We start from the raw sequence: 19,725 nt of genomic DNA on the forward strand, positions 1-19,725 counted from the left end.
TTAAAGTTTGCTGATTTTGACGATTCCGACAAATAATTATTACATTATAAAAATAAAATCGCTTACTAAATTTTAGTTGGATATCTCGAAAACTGAGGGACTAAATTGCGTTCAAACAGACAGGCAGATGGACTTGGCTAAATTGACTTAGCTCGACATTCTGATCATTTTGCCAAACATTTATGTAGTACTTACAAACGTATCTATTTGGTCCAACGTAATAATACCATTTATTGCTCATGATAGGTATAAATAATGGAAAAATCGTAGGTTCGCGACCGGTACTTATGCTTATAAATAAAACACGAATAGATATATTTCAATGCGCAATTAATTAGGAGGAAGTATCTTTATTTCACTTTAATATAAAATTAATCGCTTTAGAATCTTCTCTTCCATTTCGCAGAGTCTTGCATTGCGGATTTTGCAGCCAAAAGCGACTTTCATTATTATTCGTACGTTCGCGCCCGCATGTTTGTTGCTAACATATTGAAAAATAAAAATCGAAAGATCATCACTTTTGCACCAAAGGTATATGTACCTAGCAAAATGCTATTGAAGCATAAAAAGAGTTAATAAAAATTTATCTTCTCCTTGTATTTTGAACTTCAAAAGCGTACGAACATACGGTTCGCGACCGCATACCTACATATACTTTGTTTTATGTTGTAGTATGTACTGCATTAATGTGATTTGTTCCAATTCCTGTGCCTTCAGCTGATCGATCATTTTCGGAACTAAAATTAATAAAAACCTCTTATAGAAACATTGTTTATTTGTATTTGGCCGCTAATTGAAGATTATGTTGATTTTTTTGAGCTCAAGGCCGGGTTGAAATAAATCGATCTGTTTTGGTTGTTTTTATCTATATCACAGGGCAACACTGATTTTGGTGCGGCAAATGTTAAATCTGTTTTTGATAGACTTTTTTGAGCTGATTATAAAGATTCCATCACATACAGATTTTGAGAAAATCGTGGTCAAAGTGTCAAAAAATCGGGTTTTTTTTCAATATTTGAGAAGCTCGAGCAAAGAGTAAAAATGTGGTAGAACCTTCCACTTAGGCTTAACTTAAAGCTAGAACCCTAGGCTACTGCCCCTGAAAACACTATCCCTGCACCTTTACTTGATGGCCATTTATAGTCATTTGTTGAACAATAAAAAAAAATGCTGGCAAAATCAGTTTTTGCTGTTCAATAAACGACTATAAGTGATCTTAGGGTCAAGACGAAGAGATGGTATTTTTAGGGATTGTAGTCGAAAGTTCAAGCCTTAACTTAAGCTTAAGTGGAAGGTTCTATCACCTTTTGTTTAATTGCGGCAGGGACTCAAACTTCGCCAAAAGTCAAATTTAACTGCTCAATAAATGACTATAAGTGACCATAAATTCAATGTGCAGGAATGGTATTTTCAAGGATAGTAGTCGAGGGTTCTTGCTTTAATCTAAGCCTAAGTGGAAGGTTCTATCACCTTTTTACTCTTTGCTAGAGCTTCTCAAATATTGCAAAAGCCCGATTTTTTGACACTTTGACCTCGATTTTCTCAAAACCTGTACTTGTTGCATCCTTTGTACTTACGGATTCGTAATCAGCACAAAAAAGTCTATCAAAAATAGCTTTAACATTTGTCGCACCAACATTTTTTTCCATTTTTGTTGGCCTGTGTATTTCGACTTCAGTCTGAAGTCATCATCAGGACTGCAATAAATATCTTAATTACAAAAATTGCATAAAAGGCTATCAACATACTATATATAAGCACAACTTACACATTCGGCTGCGCTTGGTAGACCAATGTGTGCAAAAAAAACAAAAGATTTAACAAACCAAATAACGAGACGAAATGGAGTATGGGACAAGACAGGCTACGTAACTTGTCACACATCTATATACATATAAGTAGACTGCAGATATGCAATAAGGTTTTACTTTTTTGAAAAGAGTTGCCACCTTTCAAAAAATTATATTCAAATAAAAAAAATTCAATTATTACAAAATGGGTATCAACGAAAATCTTTGTTTCTTAAATTAACTTTAGGAGGGTTGCCACATGTTTAAAAAATCAAGTTCAATTTGAATTAAGGGAATTAGTTTGGAGAAATTTATTTCAACATATGGGTAACAATTGAAAATGAGTTGAAGAGGGTTGCCACCTGCTTAAAATGTCGAATTTAGTTAACTTATCCACAAGTTATATGAAATGTCAAATATGTATTTCAAACAAAATAGTGTTAAGAAGTCTTTAGTTTTAACACTAAGAATATTTTTTTGGTGTTGGAATAGGGTGGTCATCTGTTTTAAAATTAAATTCAAATTATTAAATAAGTTAAATGCATTTTTAAAATGTGGGTATCAATCGAATGGGGTTTGAAAAAACTTTATTTCTGAACTATATTTAGTGGGGTTGCCACATATTTAAAAAATGAAATTCAACTTCATTCATGAGTTAATTAAAATATGTATCGCAATGTCCGACGACGAATATTTAAGAATGTCTTAGCGCGAAACTACTTTTGAAGAGGGTTGCCACCTGTTTAAAAGACGATTTTAATTAACTTTTATGCAAGTTATTTGAATAATAAATCGAAAGAGTCTTAAGAAAACTTGAGTTTGAACATTTAGAATGATTGAAGAGGGTTGCCACGTGACATTCAAATTATTTAATAAGTTGGATGAATTATTAAAAGGTTCTATTTTTTTTGAAATTAAAAGTCTTTTATCGGTACATGGTGATTTAAAATCTGATAATATTAAAGACCGACTATGCGAAACGGCAGCACCGATTTAGGAGAAATATGACACTCAAATAGCTTAAAGCCTGAATAACATTTGCAATAGTTTGTAGGTTTTTGAAATTCTATCGTGGGCTTTTTCACTCCGTGCGGGTTCTCTAGTTATTGCTAATAGTGTTGGGTAACTACTTAAGTGGTTTATTAAAATTAAATTACAACCTGACGATTTTTACTGGGAGGGCCCCATCCAAAGAATTAGCCACGGGCCTCAGATGGCATAGTCACGCCACTGGTAGGTACTCGTAGATACCTACATATGTATGTACATATATACATACACACATACATATGTATGTGAAAGTAAATACGTGTATGAATTTGAGCCTATGACCCTTCATGTGGAACTAAGCGCAGAGCGCGCGCTTTTTCCGCCAACTAGTAGTTGCCCAGCGCGATAAGGCAATAAACATAACATTTGTAATTGCAGGCACACTTCACATCGACGACCCAGTGATAAAACGAAAATCGCTCTAGCGCAACATCTTCCATGCGGACTGCGGATATAGGGAAAATGCCAAGTAGCAGCAGGGAAAGTGCGCCAAGGAAGTGTGTCTGGCACCCGCCTATTTTTTATTATTTTTCTGTTAGTTGCGCAGAGGTGCATTTACTCATATGTATGTATATCTACACATGTACATAGTATGTATGTACTTAAAATACATATTCACATACAAATGGCCACTTTATTCACACTCATCTCGAGCAGGGCTGTCGCTCGTCTTTTTCTTTCCGACCACCAATTTGACTGCCAAGAAAAGCGGGTAGACTGAACGTGCTAAGACCAACCATCCTTCGTACATACCAGCACTTCCTTAGCCACATGCTTGCACATGTTTGAAGAAAAACTGGCGCAAAAATGTCACGGAAGTGCAATGTATCCTTTCCATCCACCTCTGTGAATTGTTTCACTTCGCTGGTGTTTTCTTATTTTATTATTTTTTTTTTGTGCTTCCAAAAATACGTTACACATTATTCAAATGTGCTCAACCAGCATAATTTCGATTCGTCTAGTTTTTTATCCATTGTAATCATTAGAAAGACAGCCTTTAATTGTTGGCTTATACAGAGCCTAACGCATTGGCTGAAAACGTATTTTGTTACTTTTAATGTTTGAATGATCGCCCCTTTCTCTATTCAAGTCACACAGGTGGAGCAGGTGTCTTCTCTTCAGAATAGTGTCACAGTGGAGCTCATTAGAATAATTGACTTTTTTTTGCTGTTTGTAAATTTTCATAGTTGTCATTGGTGCTGAACAGATAATGCGAGTACAAATTCAATTGACTGTGACAGTGGTTGTGCCATAGGCCAGAATTAAAAAAAAAAAATATTTAAAAAATTTTAAACCAAAATCGGCTTTGCAATAAGTTTTTGTCGAAACTTCATGCTGCCATATATTTTTTGTTTCCATTCTAACGGTGGTTTTGAAAAAAACGCAACAAAAGTGTCATCAATTGTTCATTTTATTTGTACAGCATCAGCACGCTGAAAACTTAATTTGATTTAGTGTAATTAAAATATTGTGCAAAGCAGTGTGAACGAAAATTGTATGTAATGGATATTGTACATAAAGGTATTGACTTTATTTCTACAGTTAAACTTTTAGATAATTCGTGTTTTGTTTTGTGCAAATCAAGGTTTTATATAAGTAGGTTTTCGTGTTTTCTTGGTTCGTGTTTCTAGTATTTAGGCAATATTTTACGTGTGTTTCCACTATCAGACCTCAATATTTATATTAACATATCAGGACGAAATCACCAGTAAAACTGCCTAACAATTATAGCTGGCGCCAAATGCACTGGCCTACTACTGAGTCTAAATAAACCCAATATTGGATTATTTGTATCTGTCATAACATGTCACTGCCTTATTGGTAAGCACGCCTATCGACTTGGCCCACGTTTACATGACTTCTGTATAAGTTTTCAAGATGAAGAGGAGGAGGAATCGATTCTGCACCTGTTGTGTCAGTGCCCACTCTATCTAGACGAAGACTCTCCACTCTCGGTAGGCAATGCTTCGACAACTTGGAGGACCTTCTAGAATTCGTTCAAAGTTTAAAAAGGTTTTAGGAGGAATTGAGAGTTGCTGACCCAACATGCGGCATCACAATGGGACCTGAGCCTAAGTGTGTCTTATAGAGGACCGCGACAACCTAACCTAATCTCCCACCTGAAAGGGTCTTTATGACCCTTACTTCAAGAAGCCCCGCAAAAAGCAAATTTGGAAGGTCGTTAGAGGATAGATATATGTATTTGAGAAAATTATTTTTCGGAAAATTTTACTAGGGGTCTTATCAGGCAAAAACTTCATGCCACCAACGTAAAAGTCTATTCAAAATTAAAATAAAAAATCTATGCCAAGAATGTATAAGGCCGAAATCAATTTTAAAAGTTTTTTGTAAAAAAGTCAAGTTTTTTCGCTGATTTTTTATTTAAATTTTTTTTTATTATAATTATAGGAAGGGTATAGGATGTCTATATATAAAACCTCGCAAAACATCGATATATCTGTGTATCTCTTGCAATGTATTTTAACATCGATTTGGATTTCCCCTGTGTTACTCCCCAAAATTTGCAACCCAAAGCATGCTTGAAAGACTCTCTATATATGCTAAAATCGCCATGACCTCATGATAGGACTCTATAATTCATCTTCGAAGAACGTTTGTACCATCTCCATCATTACGATTTCTTTTGAAAGTCACTGTAAGGACCAACTTCGTTAGATCTATCGGCGCCATGTTGCAGATCCCACCGAAAGTCGCTGTTAGGGATAATCTGATTGATCCAGTGACCGCGAGGCAGGCCGTGAGCTGCTCCCTACGTAAAATAAGTTGATACTAAGCTGGAGTCATACAAACTTTGGGTGATGTAAGAATTGATATCCGAGTATGTAGAAAGGCATGGATCAACACACCTAAGTATGTATGTCCGCTAAGAAGCAATTATAAATTAAAAATATTCGAATAAATTGCCACTACAATTACTTTTTACACCACATGCTGTGAATGCGCGAATGCCGGGAGTCAATGAGGAAAAGCAACAAATTCATTTACAATACCAAATAGGGATGAAAGCAACAACATTAAAATGAAAATGGGAAATGCGATTGATTCAATGATTTGAGTCAACTTTGAATTGTGTGGCTTAGTCAGCAACATGTAGGAGCTATGTACAAACTTACTCAAACGCACATACATACATGATTACATATATACATCCTTATTCATGTTTTTGTCATTTGAAATTCGAGGAAATCAACACCAACAACACAGCAAATGGGGGAACGATGATGGCGGGGTTGCGCGCGCCTTTGACTCTGCTAACCAAACTAAAAGCGACAAACGAACACTTAAATGCACGAAATCGCGCAACGACCATTGACGTCAGTTGTTACAAGCAATGTAGCCAAAAAATAAAGCGTAGCAACAACAACAACAACAAAACGGTAAACGTAGTAGCAACAGCAAATGCAACGCGACGCGCCGTTCAAACTGTTTACCAATTAGTAGGACATAGTTGTAAGTAAGTAAGCGTGTGCTGGCTATAAAATCAGCAGCAACAACAAGGATTACAAGTCTTACTATATGCAACAACAATGGCAACAGCCGGCACTCAAGCGACTGCGTCAGATATGCAACTAACTGTGGTGCGTGCAATGTGACCCTGGCGGCAGGCAGTACGCGCAGCCAAAAGACGAGAGCCAAATTAGAGCGCAAATGAGATGAAAAGGTGAAAATGTTAACTGCGCAGTCGCTGGCAGATAACAGCAACATGACGATGCAACACAAAAGAAAAAAAACAGCAACAACAACATATGTGGATAAAATTCAGCCCTTATAGGACCACGTTTTGATACAGTGTGCATGCTACAAATATACGTACATACATGCATACTTAAGTATGTGCTTGCATGCATAGGTGCATAACGTTTGTTTTTTTTTTTTTGGTTTTGCTTTGTCGTGTGCTGCAATTTGCTTTTCCACGATTTTTTAAGCTTGAAAATCAACCACTTCAGTTAAGTCACCACCAGGGTTGCCACTTTGGTAAATTGTTACCAAAATTGGTAGAAAAAATTTGGGTTGGTAAAAAGGTACATTTTTTCTCATTTTGGTAGATTTTTGATTAACTTCCCGTTCCCGTTTTATTTTTCGTAGTTATCTTTAAATATATTATAAATTTCTTTGCATACCTTTTATATAATTACATACGTATTAATGTATATCGATATAAGGCGAACATATCGCGCTCCATTCAAAACTAATTTTACTGGAATCCGGAGGAGCTTTTGACTGCCTAAATATTTTAAATGATTATTTAAATATAAAAAAATTTACTGGTATGTAATTACGCACTATGATTGTTCGCAAAAAAAATTAAATCAACGCCATTTTTTATCAAAAAATAAAATCAACGGGAATTTTAAGCAGCACATTGTTGTCTATACTCAAATAGTATTTGTTTTAAAACTCCATACCTTAAATTATTCTAAAAATTCAGAGTAAAAAATTCGAAATTTAGACGAAAAATTTTGGAATTTTTCTATATGTTGTATATGGTTTGATCCTCAATTTTTGTGGATTTAGTTAAAGCAATAAAAAACTTTTACTCGAAAAATATTGCGAATATTAAAAAAAATAATTTTTTTGAGTCACTGTATTTGTCTATAATAACTCGAGTTGAAGTTTTTCAAATAATGAAGTTTCATTGTTGCCTTGATTTTCATCACTTCCGCTTTTGGGTGAAAGAAACTCAGAATATGACAATAATATGACTCAAATACCGTATAACTAGTTAAATAAGAAGTAGTTTTTATTAAAATAATTATAAAAAAGTTATTGGTAGATATTTCCCAGATTTGGTAGATTTTTTTCAAGTGGATGGTAAATATTTTTTTTCGTCAGTGGCAACCCTGGTCACCACCGCGCCAAGAGCACCGTTGGCCTTTTTCTCTCCACACTACATACATATGTACATACAAACGGCCATCCCTACAGAAACAGCTAAAAACATCCACTACCACCACCACCACCACCACCATCGTCCACACCGCCAGCAGTGTACATGTGTGCCCACCAACAACTGGCATACAATCACCGTCAACGAGCCAACCAGCTAACAACCAACACTTACCACCAACACCAATACAACTCTCAGCCGAGTTTAAAACAGTCTAAACAGTCTGAACAGACTGGCAACTGAGTATGCGATTGGGCTCTGGCTCTGGTCGTAAGCAGCCAACGAACGAAGATTCAGTCAGGTGCCAAGCACCGTGCAACACGGACGTGTGCTCAAGTGGATTTCAGTAGAGTAACAAATAAATGCCGATTCGCGAATGATTAGTAAAAAAAAAAAACAAGAAATAAAGTGCCTTCCATGCAATTGTTTTGAAAATTATGCATTCGCAATTAACACATTGGCGACAATTTTCTGAAAAATATTCTGTGTTGAAATTGTATATAAATCAAGGACTTTTGAAAAGCACATAATTCGCGCATTATTCCTTGGCAAAACGCCAAATTGTTTAAACAAGTGCGCTCTTAGGAAAATAAAAAAAATATATATATTTAAAACATTTTTACGTTCTTAATTTTTTTTTTTACAATTTAAACCCTATAAAATTTTTGTTAAATCAAAGAATTTAAATTTCAACGTGGCAAACAATCTGCGCAGCTGTGCAAATCAACGTGTCGCTAAATCAAAATCATTAAAACACAACAAAACAAAAAAATACTTGGCTTAAATATCAAACAGTCAAAATGAATCACCTTTCGCCACCGCTCACGCCGCAATCGCAAAAGCCGACACAGTCGCCATCGTTGGCTGCATTCACAAATTCTTCACTCGACGTAAATCTCGGTTCTACAAAGAATTGGATACAGCATGCCTCCGCCTTTAATTCTGTCATCGCATCCGCGCAGAAATTAAATAGTAAGTGAATTTTTATAAGCACAGACTGATACATAAAGTAGTTAGTCTAATCAGAATTCGTTCAAGAAAAATGTCATTTAAAAAATGCTGCGGGAAAACAAACTTAATGACCAACTTTGTCATAAAAATGTTTGCCATTTAATGCCCAGTGAAAATACGGTATTATGAAAAAACTTCAAAGATAGTGAAACGTTTTGAACTAATCGAAAATCGCTCAACTTTTGTGAGAAAACCAATTATGGTTTTTAGATTCTTATTTAGCACGGCATACATAAACTCTATCTGATTAAAGTTTAACAAAGACAGCCGATACTACATACTTATTTATTACTAAATAAAACAAGCATGAAGACAATAACATGAGATTCAATAAAGAGTTTAATTAAATTTTGGGAAAAGCTATAAGGGAATATAATTTTGAAAAAAAAATACAGTTAATTGAAAAAAGTTAAAACCAAGATAATTTTTAAAAAAATGTGCACACTGGATTCAGTTCGAAAAAGATTAATTTTTGAAAATAAATTAACAAAAAAATTTTTTTCAAAGAAAAAATTGGAAAATTTTAAATTTTAAAAATAAAAACTACCAGAAAGACAGTTTTTGATAAACAGAGTTTTTTAAACGAAAAAACAGAACTACTAATTTTTGAAAAAAAAAATATTTTTGGAAAAGAATTAAAATTTTTTTCGAATTCCGATTAAAATCAAGTGATTTGTTTGGGTAGATATATATAGGGAGTTCACAAGGTGTTGTATACTGTCGTACTGTTGTATGTCATAAACTTTAAACGGCTAAAACTATATTTAAGGAATTCGCAAGCTAACATAAAAGTTTTATTATGAAATTTCACACAATTAAAAAATAGTTGGTGGTGATTTCATGTCCTCTAAACATTTATTTAGCCGTTAAAAACTTTACAACATACAACAATACGACAAGTACGACACCTTGTGAACCACCCAATAGTGTATTCACAACGGTGTCGTAAGTATGGCATTGTTGATGTCGTAAACTTTAAACGGCTAAAATATATTTAAGGGACTCTGAAGATACCATAAATGTCATAAAAAATTGCTGGTTGTGCTTACAAGTTTTCTACATATTTATTTAACCTTTTAAAGTTTACGACACCATTGTGAATATCCCAACAGATTATGACGTATTAGGGCGGTGCATGATATAGTTTTTATATGTAGTTTATAGTTAATATTTCAAGGTCACCAAATACCAATTTAATTCCATAAAATTTTCTTACCATTTCGCCCCACAGATCTTCCCTTCCCCTACAATTCGCTCTTCTACTCCAGCGTACTATGGCCACAATTTCTACTCTCCTCCACAACATCGGCGCTCGGCACACCCACCACGCCAACAACGCCCAATTCACCCGCCTCGTTTGCCAACAATCGCGAATACACGCTCACACCGGAAAAGGATCAGGAAAATGCACTCGCCCCGCCATCGCTGGATAGCAGCAACACCGACGATATGCCGCTCAACTTGTCACTCAAACAGACATCCTCCCTGAAGAAATTGCACCGCTTCAGCTCCGAGCAACGAGACGAGAGCAGTGGCGACACTGTCATAGAGATTACCAGCACGCCGCCACCTTTGCGCGCAGTTAATCTGAAAACCACCGCACATACCGCCGAGCAAACTGTCGATCTGCTCAACAAGCTGGAGACACGCTCCCCAATGAAGCGTCGCTCGCATAACTCACTCATCTGGTCACCGGCGAGTATGTGCGAAAAAATCGAACGCACCCAAGTGGAGCAGTCCCCGGCGGACAACGACTATAGCGGCGCCGCGGCCTATGCAATCGATCCCATAGTGTGCAAATTTAAGTATGAACGCCGCGCCAGCAATCCACGCCGCTCTTTGGGCACAACAGCGGTCGCAGATGTGGCACTCCAATCGCCCCTGTCCTCCACCACCACCACCGCCGCTGCTGCTTTGGCTACGCAATTCAATGCGGCCGCCGTCGCCGCGGCTGCCCGCGCACAAGAACTGAAAGCGTCCAATTTGGACTTGGAAGTGGCCGCGCAGCAGCAAATCTATGCGCATCGCACTGCTTTCATGGCTGGGCTGGCGACGGGCAATAACTTCGAAATGTTGCAAGCGCATCTGAAGGAGCTACAGAGTCGCGCGGATGCTTTCGTGCAGACCAACAATAACAACAATAATGAGATAACAATGCTTAGCAGGAATTCAAGTCGCCTGGGAAGAGGCAGCAGCTACGATAGCCATGATGATGGCGTGGAACAGCTGAAAACGGAAGAAGATGCGGATATGACGGAGGATGCGATCCGTTACTCAGCAAACAATTCGATTTCGGCGGCAGAGGCGGCGACGGCGCATGAGCAACACCACCAACATCACCAACAGCAGTTGCAACATTATGTTGCGCAACAACAACACCAGCATCCGGACTCGACGGCGATCATTAGCGCGGCAGATGTTCATCAACGCTCGTACAGTTGCAGCAGCGAGGGTGAGGAGAAGCGGGGAGTGCGCAACTTTCAGGTAAGAGTTATATTTTTTATTCAATAAAATTAAGTTACTTAAGATGAACGAAATGAAGAATGAGGAAATGATTAGACGGATGTGCAATGCGAGAGAGTTGGTGAAAGGATGTCAGCAGCTGTGTGAACTCAGAGTGAAATTTTTTCGGTGCAAAAATTGCTTGAGTACGGCGAAGCATCTGGGTCGGTATTAAATAAATTGAAGTGTTGTTTAAACATTCCAAAGATTTGTTTCATATATCAGGGTTGAGAAACTAGTCCAGTCTTACAATTTTTAACCCTTTGCGCACCAAAGTAAGAAAAATATGACAGGGCTAATTTCATATTTCATGGTCCATTTGGAGAAACATTTAACTATTTTGAAGTACAGGAAAGTAAATATTTGTTATTTAACCCTTCAAGCGCCACGAAGTCATATATTAGAAAATTTGCAAGTTCAAATGCCATATTATAGTCTGTCTACTAGGGGTTACAGTTAGATATTTCGAGGTCCTAAATATTATGTTATTTTATTTTAAATTACTTAACCCTCATATGACCTTTGCATAGAATTCTACTCACTCTACTTGTTTTGTATTTTTTTTTAACTTTTGGTAATTTAAAAAAGTGGCAATTTGTGCCTTAGAGTACATTTCTATCCAACAAAATTTTGAACAAAAATACCAAGAAACTCAACTATGATTACGAGAATTAATGACATTTTTATACAACTATAATATTTATTACTTCCTTGACAAGACGCTGATGCAGTTCCGCCGTCACCTACGCTTTCCTCGTCGCTTTTGATCGAGAGCTTTTCCATGCATTTTTTGGGTTGTTGTTTTTGAACAGCTTATTCAGGCTATAATGATGTCTGTGTGAAGGACAAAAAGAGTGATTTGATATGTAATTTGTACGCCAAATCCTTCTGTAAAACCAAACATAGCGGAAACATTTGAACTAAATTAGTAAAAATTGAATAAAAAGCACGTGGGTAGAATTCTACTCGCAAGGACTTCAACGTAATTTTTATCTAAAGAAGGGATCACGCTATTTGTATTTTTGTACATTTTGACAATTACAGAGTGGTGGTTTTTATCGAGCTGAACTCATTCTTGATGCAAATTTCTAGAAAACACCACTCCTTGGCTGTAAAAATGTACAAATATGTACAAAGGTACAAATCGTGTGATCCCTGCTTAAGATCATGTAAGGGTTAAAGAATCTAATCAAATAAAATACTTAACCATAATTATAAACATTTAAAAATAGTTAGAAATTAAGAAAATGGACTTTATATCTACTTACAGGATTCTCCTACACTTGCTTAACCCATTCAGAGCCACAAGGTTACAAATAAGCCATAGGTTGCATTACTAGATTTTGGCCGACTTGGGTCTAACTTAGAAGGCTTTGAACTATTTTTGGAAATAATTATTTCAAAACTACACTTTTTTCTTAAAAAACTACACATAAATATAAAATTAATCAAAAACTGAACATTAAATTTGAGACATTTGAAAATATGTCCATTTTTGGTGACTAAAAATTTTCCAAAAATGTTTGGCATTTAAAATCTAGACATGCATTTTTGGCCATTTAGAAACTTATCATACAGTTTGGGGTACAAAGAAACTGGATATATATTTTTTGTTTTTCAAAAATTTAACCTTAATTTTTTAGTTGTTTGATACAGCTATACAATTGTACATTATACATAGATATTAAAGAAAAATTATAATGGGCGTCTTTATTAGAGCAACAACAGCCAAATCAACAATTTTTAAAATTTTTGTCCTCCTGTCTGTATGGGCATCACTCGAAAACTAATGCATGGAATTGAATGCAGTGTTCACCGATGTATTACTAGAGGTCTAGCTTAAAATATAGAAAAAATGTGAGAGTTGCCACCTGTGTGAAAACTTCAGTTAAAGTAAATTGATAAGATAAAGTAAATATTGCAATATGGCTGTCAAAAGGAAGAGGTTTAAGAAAGCTTACAGCCGAAAATATTTTTGTGGAAGGTTGCCACCCGTTTGAAATTTTTAATTTAATCTATAAGATAAAGCAAATATTGCAATATGACTCTTTAAATAAAGAGGTTTAGGGAAGTTTACTGCCGAAATTATTTTTTCAGGCGATTGCCACCTCTTTGAAAAAATTGATTCCATTAAAATTATAAAAAAAAATTAAATATTACAATACGGGTATTAAACTAAAGAGGTTTAAGAAAGTTTACTGTCGAAAATATTTTTGAAGCGAGTAGCCACCTATTTGAAAAATTTAATTCAGTTAAATTGATAAGATAAGCTAAATATTGAATTAGCACACCTTTGTAGAAAGTGCGCGATATGTACATAGACTCGATTTATAAGATTATAAATTAAATTTGCAGGAGAAAGTCGATATTCTACCTATTTTCTAAATACCTCCGAATATATATTTACTAATACCCGCATTCGTAAAAAATAAAAAATACTTCGTAAATAGAAAATTAGTTTGAGAATCTCACTTCATAAAGCTCTTTAAATCTATTCTTTTTTTATGAATGAGGTCATACGAGTTTTGGGAGTTATGCCGAATTTCCACTTGGCATTGAAATTATAGAATATTGAAGGCATTTAAAAAATGCCATGTGGAAATGAATTCAATGACTATTTTTTAACGTAATGGCACGAATTATTTTTTAATGTCCAACTTTGTTATTACAATTCTTGTCATTTAATGCATGCCTAGTGGAAATCCAGCATTAGTAACAACACAAAAATACTTCTAAGGCGCAGTGAAGCACGCCGGATATTTGCTAGTTTTTAATAATTCAAGATTCCATTAGTTGTCGAAGGGTTAAAAAGTCTCATTCGCAATTAAATTCTGCTGATCAGTAAGATTGTTGAAAAGTTCGAAACAGATGCTTTCATTTAGAGAATTTTCGGTTCATACTAAAATTTTCAAGCGTTGTGGGAATCTAAGTATGATTTTCTAATGCATTTTTCTGAGTACAGGTTAAAATATTAATATCCAACTTTTTAAGCGAGTATTGTTTCACATTGGCATTAGATTTTAACATTATTCGAATGAAAATGCGAATTAATTTTTTTCGCTCACTTCCTATTCACTGCACTGAAACTTCATTAGCTTGACTAATTGCGTGATTTTAGTTTTAAGTAAAATGTACAGCTAACCCAATTATTCGAACATAGAAAATGTAAATCATTAGTTTGAAGGGTTGCAACCGCCATCGAGTAACCAACCCATGGGATATCATAAGCGCATATTAAGCTATTCATTATGACTGTAGTGTAGAAGAAAAAAACATAAAAACCAAAAAAAAAAAATATTGACCAATTAACACGCATAGTGACACTCAGTTGAAGTGCTTGCTGCGACGTATGTATGTACATTACGGTGGTCAGAAAAAGTAAAGTCGTAATGCTCTCACCCCCTAGGATTGTTCTATTTCGAAAAATATGCCCTTTTTTTTTAAATCAAAAAATTATTAAAGTTCGCTCAAAGATCGAAAAATATGTCCTTATTTTTTTTTTTTTCTTTTTTAATAAAAAAATTATTAAAGTTCGCTTAAAGCGCTCCAAGTTTTCCATGTATTTTATATGGGAAAAACACTTTCCGCAGAAATGGTATAGAATTCTTCAAAATCAATATTTTTCGATCGGAAAAATCTTGTTCTTTTGAGGAGACTTCCAATAATAATACCCAATTATTTATTTAACCATTTTTTACTGCTAAAGATATTTTAGTGGTCCCCCCAATGCATTTTCTGGGGTTTTTGGCGTACCTATAAAATATATTTACCTTGAAAAAATGGTGAAATAAAAAAATTGGGTATTATTGCTGGCATTCTCCTATTCTAAGAAATTTCTAAGAAAAGTTATTTTTTCCCATATAAAATACATGGAAAACTTTGAGCGGTTTGAGCGAACTCTAAAAATTTTTGGATTTTAAAATAAAATGGAGGGGTATATTTTTTCCGGTATAGAGCAATCCTAGGGAGTGAGAGTATAAAACTTCCGACTTTAGTTTTTCACATACAATTTTAAACCACCCTAATGTGCATAGATACCCACCGCTAACCCTTGTGTCCCTATGCCAACTTAAATACCTATTGCGTATTTATTGTATTTATACTCTGTGGCTATGAATTCTCATTTAATTTGGCTAAAAGGCATCAATTTCGTAATAATCTTTCTGCTTTTCTACTGCAATTACTTGCCAGTATGCCAATATTTAATGTGGGGTCTCCCTCTTTATACCCCTCTCTTGATCACACTCTCAACCACCATGCCCAGGATATGGTACAAACAATCCGCATTGGTAGGAGTTTTACCACGATTTGTGTCACGATATTAAACAATTAAACGTATACGAAAGTGATTTCGTGTACTTCGCGGAAGGGGGCTGACAAAAAAAATAAAATTATCTATGAGTTTATGAAGGATTTGACACCATTTTAGCAGCACTCGCTCACTGATTGCTTTGATCAAGTGCTGCTTATGTCCAAGTGTTTGTGTTCAAATGAGACAATAATTCCTTTGGCTTATATTAATTGTTTCACCTATAGCAAGCTGCCCAAAAAAAACAAAAAACAAAACTTGCGCTCTTCCTTTATATCATCGCGTATTCAATTAATTCACGTAATTTCCAACACCTCACCCCCACTAATTTCCCTTTATTTTTTCTTTATTGTTTGATTTTATTTATTTAATTTATGCGTTCATTTTTTCGATGTGATGGTATTCTATGATCCTTGCAGTGCTTGAGTCTTATGTTAATTTTCAATTTGCTTAATTTGTCTGCGCGTTGCGTGTTCATTTACTTGCTCTCCCCACATTCTCTCCCACGAAAGGGGTTTAGTCGTGTACATTTTGTTTACCCATCATTGTCGTTTGGTTGTTTGTTGTGGTAAATTTCTGTATTAATTATTTGTTTGTAGTAATTATGATTAGTAAATGCTACTACTTCGGCAGCGTTGAGTATTTAATAAAACGTTTTGTGGATTGCCTCAAAACGGAAGCAGTTATAAGACGACACTTGTGCAGTCACTAGGGGGTGACAAGCGCGTATGTACAGTGGGTATGAAAAGTGATTGAGTGACATGACTGGACATATTTATAGATAAAAGTTTACTCATACAATTTACAAGGATGTTGAGTGTTATTTGAAGAAATTATTGTTTATTTGCATAAAATGAATGCGCTGTATTGAGGATTGTAGATAAGTTAGGTTGAAGCGGCTGCCTTCATCCAACGTAGCAGAGAGGCACATTTCAACCCAGTGGGTCCATTGTGATACCAATTGAGCGCTCGAATTCGAACCCGTAGGTAAGAAAGCGCGAGAATTCGTGAATGCCTGCTTTACTTAGGCCGGCCAGACATACAAAAAGTTGAGCGTCTTCTCGCTCACATAAGGGCGGGTCAGTGGCAAAGGTAGTGTTCCACACTCTGGAATACGTCCAAGTCGAGGCAACTACGGCAGAAGTCATTGGCCGGTAAACCCATTCTGCTAGCATGCCTTCACATTAAGCAGTGGCCCGAAATAATACATAACTACCGCCAGCTTTAGTAGAGGGCATTCTAACCGAATGAGTGCGTCATATATTTTCTTGACGAGGCTGTGCCACATTTGTCGCGTCGTCCCACACGTGAGTTCTTCCGACCATCTTTTGTTTGCCTTCTAGACGAAGTATGTCCTGAGCCATTTCTTACAGGTATGTAGATAACGGTATGCCCGCTTCATGAGAGGAGTTAATATTAGACAGGGGGGTTCCATACTCGCAAGCTTGTCCGCTGCACAATTACTTGAATTTATTTGTGGCCTGTCGCTAAGGACTTTCCCACATTCTATCGCAGTTATTGACGAGGACTTACAGCAATCAGCGACATCATAGCCATTTGGCTAGAGAGGTATATATTAACTGAAGGCATGTTAAGAGAAGATTCGATAAGCCAGAGTGCAGCCTCTTTTATAGCCGCGAGTTCTGCTTGGAAGACACTGCAGTGGTGGTATCCTAAAGCAGAGGTCTAACGAGAGGTATTTCAGGTATATCCCACTCCCTACTCTTAGATTTAGTTTAGAGCCATTCGTGTAGATGGCTAGGGAGTTATCTTAGAGGCCCCAGACCGAGTCGTCCTCCCAGTCCTTCCTTCAAGGCATACGTCTGGAGAACTTGTTCTCGAGCTAAACGTGTCGGGGTAGTGGGTTAGAATGTTGGTGTGACCGAATCTGGTGTCTTTCCATTTCGACAGTGCATTTATTCTTACTACATTTATGAGCGATTTATCCAGTGATGTCTACCAGACTGTGACGCGGTAGAATAATATAGGAGTTTGAGACCCCATTTCTTGTTTATAGCCGTTTTGCAAGTGTAGAGGGCGCTAATGGTCTTTTTGGTTCTCTTATTTAGGTTACGTTGCCAGGTTAGTCCCCTGTTCAAGATGACGCTCAAGTATTTCACTTCATTAGCGAGCGACAGCGCTACGACGTTTAATGTAGGAAGTTGAAATAGGGGGATTTAGTTTCCCGTGTAAAGAGAACCGTGACCGTTTTTGCCGGGTTGGCGTTCAGTCCAAATTCTCCAGACCCGGTTCCCACTCGAGGCGTTCGGCAACAGTTCGCGCAAGATTTGTGAGTATTCACCTGTTGCAATTAGAGCAATATCATCGGCATACGCAATTGCGTTGCAACCAGTGCTTTGTAAGCCCATGAGTAAGGTGTTTACCATAAGATTCCAAAGGAGTGGTGAGAGTACCGCGCCTGGAGGAATGCCCCTTGTCGCATATCATGTGATGTGAGCCCGACCAATCTCCGCATAGATAGTTCTCTGATTGAGGAGAAGACGGACAAAGTCTACCAGTCCGATTTGGAGCATAGATAGGCTCCTTCTATATATATAAAGATACCTAGTGTTAGCTCCTGATATTCCAGGGATTTTTCAATTTCGGAAACGATTTTGTGGAGTGCGGTTTCTACAGATTTGCCTTTAGAGTAGGCGTGTTGGCAGTGAGATAGCTCCTTAGGATCCATCTTTCTTTGCCGAATGAATGTGTTCAGTATCCTTTCCAGGATCTTTATGAAGAATGAAGAAAGCGGACGCGGTCTGTGGAGAAGGGGCTAAACGTTTCGTGCTAACGGCCTGTGATGGTGACCCACATAAACTAGTGGTATTCTAATAGCTCAGTTATGCATACTTTGCAGTGCACTGCATATCATGTCATTTTTACGTAGAAATCAAAAACCATATGTAATGCTGTGCGTTGGGTAACCGCTTACACGCAAAACTCATTTAACAAATTCTTTATGTGACAACTCTCATGCAATGCCAAGTAGGTATAACTGAGCCATAAGGCGGCGACTTATTTTGTAAGCAACCCACATAAGTCCTGGACGATGAAACAACGCATATGGGGACTAGATGGCAACATACCAGCACGTTCTGTTGCCTTGCTACAAGACTGAGCTTCAGGGGAGGATTTCAAAAACCAAAAGTAAATTTCGCGTTTTTCTTTTGGCACTTCCGATCTTACTTACATATACATACATACATAAAGCATTATCATCTTCGATTAAACCTCATTTTCAGGCTGATCAGGCGCACGACTTATCGGTGATCGGTGACGATCAGTTAACGTTTAGCATTTGTGATCGCCTACAAGCGATTCAGGGTGTCAAATTGCAATTATTATTTGAGTTTCAACTTACACGTAACAAGCAGACCACTGCCACAGATGCGCCTGCTCATGCAATAAAGGGCTAAGGGCGCATGCGTAAAGTTGTAAAATGTTTTCGTACGAGTACGAAGTCAAAATATTGTTCTTAGCTGTAACCTGATATGATTGAAGGGTTTCGTCCTTACATAGGCATGCGTTGTTTTTATGCCTTTCGTTTGCATTTCTTCCACTCTCTCTATCTCTTGCTCTCTGTCTCACTATAGTTGTCTTTCGCTCGCTTAGCGCACCTTTCGCTGACAGCACTTCCAAGGAGAGCCAGATGGTCATGTGGCGTATAGCCAACATTTTTTCTTATCGATCATTTCGACGGTGCGTTGATTATGAGGATTTTTTTCGAGAACAAAAAAAAATACTAATGCAAATATGTATGTTGGTATGTTCATATGTACACATGTTTGCAATGGGCAATGGCTGGGTGGAGTTCTTTGTTAGTTCCTTTTTGTTTTCGATAAAAAAAAAATTTACATCTGTTGTTACAGCGCTCACAGCATGGACAGTGGGTGGCCTTTGAGGGCAACACATCGCATAAAAAGTATTATTTTCTTATGTCACTTAATTTCTTGTAAGTGTGCCGTATGGTTGGCACACTTTTTTCTTTAACAGAGCTTACACTTTTATCAAAACGTTCACGCTGCAGCTGATATTGTGCAAAGGGACTCTCAAGCGGTCCCTTTTGTTAAAACAACTCACCTATTTTTGAGCGCTAGTACTGCTGACTCAGCATGCCTTTTCATTTTTGACTCATTCGACACACCTTTTTT

General features: G+C 36.7%; 1 protein-coding gene across 1 annotated transcript in view; it reads left to right on the forward strand.

Moving 5' to 3' along the window:
* The first annotated feature begins 7,794 nt into the window (after positions 1-7,794).
* LOC118739277 (zinc finger protein sens) overlaps positions 7,795-19,725 on the forward strand; it is a 24,239-nt gene continuing 12,308 nt past the window's right edge. Inside the window, exons 1-2 of the mRNA XM_036470515.1 lie at positions 7,795-8,721; positions 9,992-11,244. Of these exons, the coding sequence (XP_036326408.1) occupies positions 8,550-8,721; positions 9,992-11,244 (1,425 nt within the window). The 5' untranslated portion in view covers positions 7,795-8,549. The remainder of the gene's footprint in view (positions 8,722-9,991; positions 11,245-19,725) is intronic.

This window comes from Rhagoletis pomonella, unplaced genomic scaffold (genome assembly GCF_013731165.1).
Source record: "Rhagoletis pomonella isolate Grant_MI unplaced genomic scaffold, Rhpom_1.0 Rhpom_scaffold_00005, whole genome shotgun sequence".
Taxonomy (NCBI): Eukaryota; Metazoa; Arthropoda; class Insecta; order Diptera; family Tephritidae; genus Rhagoletis; species Rhagoletis pomonella.